At 45.5% G+C, this 10,048-nt stretch overlaps 2 protein-coding genes and 1 long non-coding RNA gene across 4 annotated transcripts in view; 1 reads left to right on the plus strand and 2 right to left on the minus strand.

Moving 5' to 3' along the window:
• Nucleotides 1–1,991: 1,991 nt before the first annotated feature.
• The window catches only part of LOC107273898 (protein atonal homolog 8), a 14,022-nt gene continuing 5,965 nt past the window's right edge, over nt 1,992–10,048 (minus strand). Inside the window, exons 1-2 of one of the 2 annotated variants that reach the window (XM_025091172.1) lie at nt 8,609–8,790; nt 1,992–4,189 (exon numbers count right to left, since the gene is read on the minus strand). In XM_025091172.1, coding sequence (XP_024946940.1) covers nt 3,150–4,181 — 1,032 coding nt within the window. In that variant the 5' untranslated portion in view covers nt 4,182–4,189; nt 8,609–8,790 and the 3' untranslated portion in view covers nt 1,992–3,149. Of the gene's footprint in view, nt 4,190–8,608; nt 8,791–10,048 lie in introns of those variants that run through there. The other variant, XM_015752509.2, reaches the window with a different exon arrangement.
• Nucleotides 6,676–8,065, minus strand: LOC112495277. The gene is made up of 3 exons (XR_003061664.1): nt 7,928–8,065; nt 7,633–7,786; nt 6,676–7,554 (listed from the first exon to the last, which is right to left on the minus strand). It is a non-coding gene; the product is annotated as an uncharacterized LOC112495277 (long non-coding RNA).
• Nucleotides 7,716–10,048, plus strand: part of LOC107273899 — a 16,851-nt gene continuing 14,518 nt past the window's right edge. The window contains exon 1 of the transcript XR_001539357.2: nt 7,716–8,528. The gene's annotated coding sequence lies outside the window, so the exon portion shown is untranslated. The remainder of the gene's footprint in view (nt 8,529–10,048) is intronic.

Here is a 10,048-nt window from a genome sequence, read left to right on the forward strand (position 1 = left end):
CGCCCGCCTGGCTTGCGGATGCACGAACGACGGGTGGACGGCCGAAGGTAACGTAGGTTGCTTCTCGAAGATAGTTCGTTCTCCTATGTTTTGCTATCGGTGTCGGGTCATGAAAAAGAATTACGTTACAATATATATATATATATATATATATATTAGTACAGAATTATTGAGTGTTCAGTAATATAGGATATTCAATAAATATTCGCACACGCGACATGTGAATTGTGGACGACTCATTGCAGATTCTTATCAATGTTATATATATATAATCGATCAATGATATTTTTCAATGACTTGATCGATTAAGATTCAATTTTTTTTAGGTATCTCTGTCATCATCGATATCATACCGGCAATTAAATTCTGTTGACATATCTATATAAGTATCTTGTACAAGACGAACTCGCGCTTGAATTATTCTTCCGAGCATTCACCGTATCTTTCATAGTGCGCGGGAGTTACGAACGAGTACTCGCGACCTGATAGATAAGACAGTTTGCGGAACGCTAGTTTCATCCAGTTTCGTCTTATTGTCGTCGGCACCTCAGGCAATGCTAAATATTTAAACGCCTCGACGTATTCGCGGCAATATCTTCAGCTCGCGTCCTTATACGACGTACCTATTAAACATAGTCATAGCCATGTGTGCATAAGCCATAGGCATAGTGTATAACGAAGTGGCGCAAAGCTTGGAAAACAGCTTCGATATCTCTAGATTACGCAGCAGCGTGAAGTTTGCTGCAATAAATTGTATTGCAACGTGCAAAGATTATTATTTTTTTTTAAATCATGGCATCAGTATTTGTGAACACTGCAAAAAAAAAGCCGCGTCTGAAAAATAATATCGTTAAACCGGTTTTTCAAAAATTTCAAAATTTGCCTACTTTGCCTCTGGTATGTATTAAAAAATGTTACGCTATGCTCAGGCAGCTTATCGATAGGCGTTTCGCACGTGTTTCTATGCTCTCGCGTATTTTCGTACCAGTCACGTGATCGTGAAAATACAACTGGAGTCCCGAGGTTTACCTGTTGCGCACAACGGTTCCACTGTGGGCCAATACCAGGTAATATAGATATACCCTACATGTATTACTTAGAGAAGTAGTAAAAAATTGAAAAAAAAAATCGTGTAATAAAATTCAAAAATTACAAAATGAATTCACCCTGTCGATTCCAAAATTATAAAAAGTATGAAAAAAAATTTAACAGCTAAACTTGAAATTCGTGATCGTTTTACACGCTCTGCCTTTTTTTTTTCGAAAAAAAAAAAATAATAATTTTCACGAAAAAATCGTACTTTACGCATTTTCTTTTTAAAAAACGGTGTAATATTTCTTGTTTCTTTGAATTTATCGATACATTTTATTCCCATGTATCTTCTTCGGTTATTTATCGACGCACCTGAATACATTTGCAACAATGTTAATACGTTGCTAATATCATGTGCGTACAGCATTTATATATATACACGTGCTAATTTATATACGTGTGTATACATATGCCACGTGTATCCCACATAAATGTTACATATATGGTATATTCTGCAACCAGCAAAATACGTATACATATATTGCCAGAAGGATTCCTCGTCTACGCAATTCAGCCTCGTGCCCAACCGTCCGCAACGAAGACACCTGAGTAACTGATCTGCGAGGTCATCGCGCATGCGCACCGTGGAAATATCCGATAAGGTTGTCTCCCAGAAGGCTCCGCGTTACGCGGTGCCTTCCACGTACCATAGCTACTCCAGCGTAACGAGACATCAATCGGTTATTCAGTTGTATCCAGTTGGTACACAGATGGTACCAGGTAGACGAGACATCGCATCGGCATCCGCGTGCGAAAACATCTGTTGGACTTTTACGACCTAGTTTATCCAAAACCAAATAGGTATTTTTTTTTAATCAAGAAACACGATAAGGAATAGGGAGGGGGAGGGGGTGGATAAGAATAAATGATGTAAAAAAAATATATATAAAACCAATAAATGACGATGGCATCTATTTATTTTGAACTTTCATTCAAATTTACGTGGCTTTTTTCCTCTTATGTTGTAAAAAGGTACATACAGGACGCGTAGCGGCGGGACGTCGTTCGCCGCCGCGACGGCGAATACATACGATATACATATCGTTGGTATATTAATATATATATATATATATATATCTGTCTCGTCGATAACCATTACGATTAATATACATATATAGAGTCGATAAAGGCTATTATGGCGATTTATTGGTATTTACAATATTTATAATAGGCGTTCAATGGTTTAATACATATGTATATGTATACATATATATATATGTATATATCTCGCTAATATATACAGGGCCTGTACACCGCATACATTTACAATGCGGTCGCCATGAATTTTTTGTACTTGGCAATTCAGTCGTCGACTAACATTCGGAAGCACTTCGCTGCCGTCCCGCTCGCCGATTGGTCGAGATGCGATAATCGAACTCGCGATTAATCGCCCGGTGCCGACCAATCGCTGCGCGTTTTCCGATCGCCCTGCACACTTTATCAGTAATCGAATAACGCGCCCGGCACGTCTTTTAACTCCGCTCCCCACTTACGTGCTATCGGGACAGGGACGTTCGGTAGCAACGAGTGCAGGGGCTCTGAGAATTAGGGGGGTGTGGCGGGTGGGTGGACAAAGAGAGAGAGAGAGAGGGAGAGAGAGAGAGAGAGAAAATTACCTAGACTCCATTATTATTATTATTGTCAGAAACGCGCTTGCGATCGAGCGTCGGAATCATAAAGAAATAATCGTGGGATTCCCCGACGGCGTGAACCGTGCAGGGGTGGCAACGAGAAGAAAAAAAAAAGTTACTAGACACCGCTGAAACGTCTAATCTATTACCAACTTACTTATAGTTACAACTGGCGGCGCTAGTGTCGGTTCCTACTAGATTATACTTATAACGGCGTATTGTCGTATGGCATTGAGACGATGTTTTTTTTTTTAAATTTTATGTATTTTTTCGATAAAGAATTTATAAGACTTACGAGCTAAGCAAGTTGGCGAGCACAGCGTTGAGCATCATTGAGTAGTTATCAGGTAATAATTCGAATGGGCTATATTTCCTTCTTCCGGGCATTATTATTGTTGTCGTTATTAATATTAATAATATATAGACTCATTCGTCCTTTTTCTTTCTTAATTTACCCTCGGTCTGTATCGTGCGCGACACCAGGTCAACGCATGCCCCGAGGGAGGTCCCGTTCGCGGACTCGCCCTCGGGCGTGTTGGCTATTTTGCTCAGGGTCATTATGTAACTACAGGCGATCCTGAGGACGGATAGCTTTGAGAGTTTTTGATTGTGCGAGTAGGCAGGTATCGCGCGTCTCAGGGTGTCGAAGGCTGCGCTTATCGTGTGGACTCTCGTTCGTTCGCGAGCGTTCGCCTCTATTCTGCGCTCGCGGGTCATGTTCTTGTAATTTCTCTGCTGACCGCCGGCAGCCTGATGCCTGGAATGACCGTTGGGACTCTGACTGCGATGATGATGATGATGCTGGCCCTGTCCAAGGCTATGGGACATGACGTTGTCAAGGGGATAGCCAGCTCTGTCGAAGGTGCCGCTGACGCCAGGATGGGACGGGACCCTGGGATCCTCCCCGCGCAGGACCAGGGAGAGAGGCTCGTCCTGGAGCCTGGGATGAGGTAGAACGGGTGGGGCTGGTGGTTGAAAATTTTGACCAGGTCTCTGAAGACAGGTCATCAGGGGTGACTCGGGTCGCTGATCATTGTCCTGCAGTCGTTGGCGAGCAGCTTCCTCCTGTAGACGAGACTCGTGTCGCCTCTGATGATTGACCCGGTCCTGACTATCGGACTCGATGGACTTGGGGGCCACCGAGGTCTTGGTCTCGCTACTCTTGCTCGCGGACGTGCTCCACGGTCTGAAAGGACTCGGGGACGGCGACCCGGCGGGTCTGGACTCCTCGTCTATGCTGGTGGTCTCCTCCACCACCTCGAACCTCCTCTTCTTCAAAGGCGCCGTACTCGGTTCCTGTATCTTCCTGGGCTCGGCCAGCTTCCTCTTGTTCCTCAGTGATATCGGCGTGACCTGGACCTCGACGCTGTCCTCGGACGCGCTCGGCGAATGCAGACCGGACATGTCGTCCTCGTCGCCTCCGCTGCAGAACCCAGCGTCTCTCTCGGATCCCGCCATGACCCCGGCTGTAACAAAAAGTCAACGAGCACGTCAATCACAGTCGGATAATTGCGGCTTTGATACCTAACAGCGGATGACGTGGACGAGGGGGGACAGGTAGGAGAGCAGGAGGCGGTAAACCCTGTATACGTGTCCGTATAGCCGGGGCCTGCTTTTTGGTCGGGGCGAAGAGAAGAGGCCGGACGGGAGTCCCGTGGATGTTAAGGAGCTACTGGTTTTTATCGCGTGAAACCTCCGAGCCCGAGCCCACCGAGGGTGCACACGCTCGTGCTTTCATCCTGGCGTGCTGCGTGACCTCCACGACTGAGTCCGTAAGCTTGATGGGGTCCCTTATATATATACAAGGCACAAGGCCCATACACATCAGCGCTGAGGTCTCAGAGAGACGGGCATCTTCTACACAGGCCAATTATAACCAAGCACCATGGCGTGTACGTTATCGATACCCGTCATGAGATTTTATTTTTATTTTTCCTTCTCTTTGCTCTTTTAAAGAGAACCGGAGAACCATACTGCCAATAGCGACCTTAAAAACTGCCGTACAGGACGATCGATCGGGATACGTCGCTGTCATGTAAATGCAGCTTGGCGTCTGATCCAAGACCAGGAGACGTTCGTCTGATCCGGACCCCCATGGGATTCCTCCTTATAAGGCGTTAAACGCGACTTGACATTTCGTTCTCTAAGCTCCGCCATCTTGATTGCGCAATGCTTAATTGCAGGCGAATACAACGTGGACGCTTCGGGATTACTTGCGCAAGATAATTATCGTTTCCGTGCGGATGCCCCTAGAGAGAAATGGCAAACTGAATAGAATGGTGTATGTATATATATATATATATATATATATATGTGCATGTAACCACCTACCGGGCGTTATTAAATTTCCCTGATGAATTTACGCGAAGGAGCCATTGTAAAGAAGCATCAGGTGGGAATTGACGTTCAGTGATCGCGAGAGCGAGATAGAGCCACGGAAAGATAAGATAAATAAGATAATAACGTATACAGGATGGATTCGCATCGTGTCTCGTTCTCGCGGCGGTGTTCTCGACACGTGCATTCTAAGTTTAGTGTCTTGTGAGGCGCGCCGCGTCCTGGCGCCCCCTTCTGTGTTTTCACCGCGCGCCGTGGGCGGAATTATACTCACGACGGGATGCTTTCAGCGTCGCGGGTGCGTCATCCAGCTGCTACCATCTGGTGCGCAGCAGTACACTCCGATTATAATACGCCGCTCGTCCGCCGGATTTACAAGCAGGGAAAAATCTGCTATTCCGGGTATTTCCGAATATCCGTGTACGAGTCGACCAACTGGCAAATGTCTGGCGTATGGAAGACGCATTAAGAGTCCTCAGTCAAGTTACTTATATACACACCAGCTATTCCATACGAGCGACTGTTGTGCCGGAGGGACGTTTCAAAAGTCGAGATATCACGCGTTCATGTGATTTGTGACAAACTGCATGGTTAGCAGATGGCGCCACTGTCGCGATCTAGAATGTCACGAAAAATCGTTCCGATACGAATTCCAGAGATCAGGTGAGCGCGGAAAAATAACTGACATAGCTAAGAGAGTTACTGGAAGGATCGATCCAGTTGACAATAATAATTCATCCAACTGCCACTCCGTAGTACCTATATGGCGCTGTCGGAGGGCTTCAGGTTTCTCGATTACAGATTGGCGGCGCTGTCTACCCCCTGTTTCCCGCAAGAGAGTCCCCATATACGTATAGCGGCAACCTTCCGTACTTTGTTATCCGCGTATATACCTACATCATTCTTATTCTCTTTCTTGTGCCTCTCTCTCTCTCTCTCTCTCTCTCTTTCTCCTCTTCTTCTTTGACTCTCCGAGCGAAGCAAAGCCAGTCAGCCTCACGGCCGCCACATGGCGCTGGCGCCAGCCTCGTCTCTCGCAGTTCCTTTTATTGCCTTTCCTGGAGTCGACGGCATGCGACTACACGGTTTCTCTTTCTCTTCGTCTCTTTCATTCTCTTCCATTCGTATCTTCTCTGTTCTTTATGTATCCGTGTATATATATACATATATATTTGTGATCACGAGCTACGTTGACCCCACGAGCACGCGGGAACGCTCGGGACATCTGCGATCGTTCCGGAGCGCATAAACCGGGGAATCCCATAAATGGGATAACGGGCGTTGATACGCGCGGTAGGAATATCGTGCCGTGCGAATTTGGTACGATTGCCTTTTGCGGCGATAACAGATAGAGAAATAAGGAAGGAAGAATAGTAGACCGAATAGGAAATCCTAAGGTGCGCAGATATAACGTACGAGCACGAGCGTTGATGTTTTTAATTTTTTCGATAAAATGACTATCGAAAAAATTGGCACATGTGGCAGCCCAAAGTTTGAGGAATCTGTCATTGATTAGCATACGTAGACTAATACGAATGATTCATTCAGTGCGAATGTCTGCTTTAAAAAAAAAAAAAAAAAAAAAAAAAAAAAAAAAAAAAAAAAAAAAAAAAAAAAAAAAAATCTTCCGCGTATCTCTCTCCACTGTCACTCATACGCCGGGCGGTAGAGTGCTCGTAGTTTTGGAAAATTTTCACGTGCGAGTCGTTCGGAAAAAATTTTTTTTGCAATTAAAAAATAGCTTCTATTTTATTTACGAAATATGTATACGCATTCACGGCTCGTCAGCCACTCGTAAAGTTTCCAGTCAAAAAATGGTCAAATTTGTAGATTTAGGCAGTAAGTGAAAAAAAAGACTGGAGGGGATAGTGTAAAAATTATAAAAAAAAAAGTATAAAAAAATGTTCCGTGAAATCAGTGAATTCCATCGGTGGGCGGTTTCACTTTGGTTACCAGGAACAGCGAGAACATGCTCCACCCCCGTGTGCCTCTTATCAAGCATCGACGGACTGAACGACGCCAGCGGTAACCGCGTCGAAAGCTTAAATGAGTCCGCACAATGCATCGTAACGCGCGTCTCTGTTGCGTCTGCATCTGCGTCAAAGGCGCCGTTCCCGTTACAAATACCATTAACAAGCGGGTTATCGCTCTATCGTTTATACGTGGGCAGTTACGCTTTGAGCGCCGCACAGCGGTGGTTACAGTAACTTTCGGAGTTGAGAAAACTTGAAATTTCTATATACGAGGTACGTGTGGAAATCGGGATAAATTGAACACAGGTACCAAGAACACGGGTACAGTAGGAATATTACAGTCTCATGAGTCACCTACGGCTAAAGATAAATACATTTACCGATAAGAATTCAGCGGGACACCTGGCCAACGATGACGAGCATTACTCGTTATCGTAATGATAACAAACAGCAGGAACGTCTTCGTACGACCATCTGTTCCTCGTGGCAATAATCGGCGTGACACGTGGGACCTCCCTGTCCTGTTTATATTATTGACTTTGTTAGGAAATGAAGATTAGAATATATTTATATTGTTAAAAAAGAAATTCCCGACTTACGTTAACCGCGGATCGTGCAATTCTGTGCCGTATAATAGATAAGGCTATCGGGCAACCATAACAGCGTAGGAGCTCGCGTTAGCCGCGTGGTGGCTTCCTCGGGGTCTTTGAGGTCATCTGTAGGCGCCACCGAGAAGACAACTCCGCTCGATCACTGTATTCGTAATTATCAGTTCTGCTCACGAAAGAATAGCGACGCCTGTCCGTTCCCAGATCATAATTTACGTATCGCGCATTCACGAGATTCGTTTAAAGTAATGCACTGGAAAAATAGCAAAGCGAAGTATCGACTAACCATGCACGACGTGAAGATACTGCGATATGACGCCAGGATTGTCCGACAAGTCAAAATTTGTAAGTCCTTCGTCGGCAACAGACAGTTGTACAAGCAGCCGCTTTGTTTTGATCGAGAAATAGCCTCGGGGCATCTGTGCAAACTTTTCAGGTACAACGAGACTACAGAGACAGTAGATAAAACCCGAACAAAGCGTAACGTCGACAGAACAAACAAACAGCACGTAAATGTTGTAAAAAGTTATTCTTCTGTCGAGCATAAATAACCGTCAAGAAATTCACATCCCCCGACGCGCGAACTTACGAGTCAGCCCAAGGATAACGTTCCAAGTCCGTCCGAGGTACGCGGCAGCGCCCAGAGATGGCGCTGACGCTCGTGAGTTTCCAACGAACTCGATCGTTCGAACGGCTCACGAAATTTATCTTCGCGTCGTCCGTTCAATGGCGTCGACGTTCACGTCAACGCGTTACACTCGGTCGGACATGATGGACGTGGCGCGTCCCTCTCGTAACAAACGACAAGACAATTAACGGACAACTAATGGACCTGATAACGCGAAGCGCCAAGTGATCTACGGTCTTGAAGCGAGCCGTGCTTATGCGTAAGTATACACAAATATTAGAGCGTAAGACGCTAACGTATCTTAAACGGTCCGATAAGAGGGACCGAGAGCAGACCTACCTTACATGACAGCGGTCGTCTGCACTTGATAAATCACATCCCATTCACTTCTCGACTTCTCGCCACTGGCGAACTAACGTGTACGTCACTTCGTTCTGGCTCTGTCCGTTGAGCCGCCGACTTATTAAACCGACCGTTACGCCAGGCACGTGCTGAACCTCGTCCTTTTACGAGGATACGAAAAATCCCCTTAAAAAATTGCGCACTCCTCAGTGACGTCTAATTTTTATAATTGTCTAACCTCGAAACACTCATCGGCGTAATTTACGTGTCTGTCCCATCGGACTGCTGCGCTATGACGTCACGAGGTAGTCTCCCGTAGAAATCGTATAACGCGAGAGAAAATTGAATCATTGCCAGTACGTACATCGTGGTTGGTTTACTACGGATACGACCTTGACGGACGGTCACGCCTATTAAATCCCGTAATATTAGGTTACTGGCGAAAATGCACATCGCGATCGCTATAATGACTGACAATTTAGTGCCTTTTTTTTTCCCAGAGTCATTTAACGCCCGTCCATAGGTATACGCGACATGGCTGGATTACGTGTAGAGACGCCACGCGTCAGTTCGCGTCATCGACGTACAGAATGATCTACGCGATCCCTACTTCGAATCCTTTGAAAAAGTGCTGAAATAAACAAATAGAAAACGAGATGGCGGCCAATCGTTCTCCTTTTCTAATGCTCCTATCGACTAAGCTTTCCATAGGTACTTTCGCACTACGACTGCTGATTAGAAAGAGACAGGGCCTGGCCGCCCCCGGTGGCTATCTTTTCCTTTCAGCCAACCATCTTTCCCCTGTCTATGCCCAGCCCATACTACAGGTCGATGGTTCGCGCAGTCTGAATTCGTCCCATAAAAAGCCAGACAAAGGATAACGTACCAGACCTGTGATATCGAGATAATCCTAAATAAAAAGAATTTGAGGAAAACGTTAAATTTAAATCCCCGAGAAATACACAGACTTCGCTCCCTTTACGAACCCATAACAAAACCTAACGAACAATACACGTGGGTCGCAATCGTCGCGATAAAGTCTCGTTCACATCTGAATCAACTCCACTGACATTCACGTACACGGCATACCTACGTTAATACACGTCAACTGTGCCCACGTACGGTATCACAAGTCGCTTAAAAATAACTCGGAACCAAGATAGTCAAGGCAATCGATGACGTGTATCGACAAAAAAATTTATAAAAAAAAATATTTTTCCAAAACTTCAAAGAATTCATCCAAGGTCCCAATCAAGACCACCCTACCCCCCCAACTTGCCGGTACGGACAAGTCCAATGTCTCTACCCTGCTGATCTATCGACGAACAATGACCATTATCCTTCGTAAGATTGAGAATCACTGCGCGTGCGAGAGAGAAATAATGGTATCTTGTTGGTGGCTGTGCGCGGGGGGGCAGGAGGGGGTTTCAGCCTGAC

Source organism: Cephus cinctus, unplaced genomic scaffold (genome assembly GCF_000341935.2).
Source record: "Cephus cinctus unplaced genomic scaffold, Ccin1 Ccin1_scaffold1857, whole genome shotgun sequence".
Lineage (NCBI taxonomy): Eukaryota > Metazoa > Arthropoda > Insecta > Hymenoptera > Cephidae > Cephus > Cephus cinctus.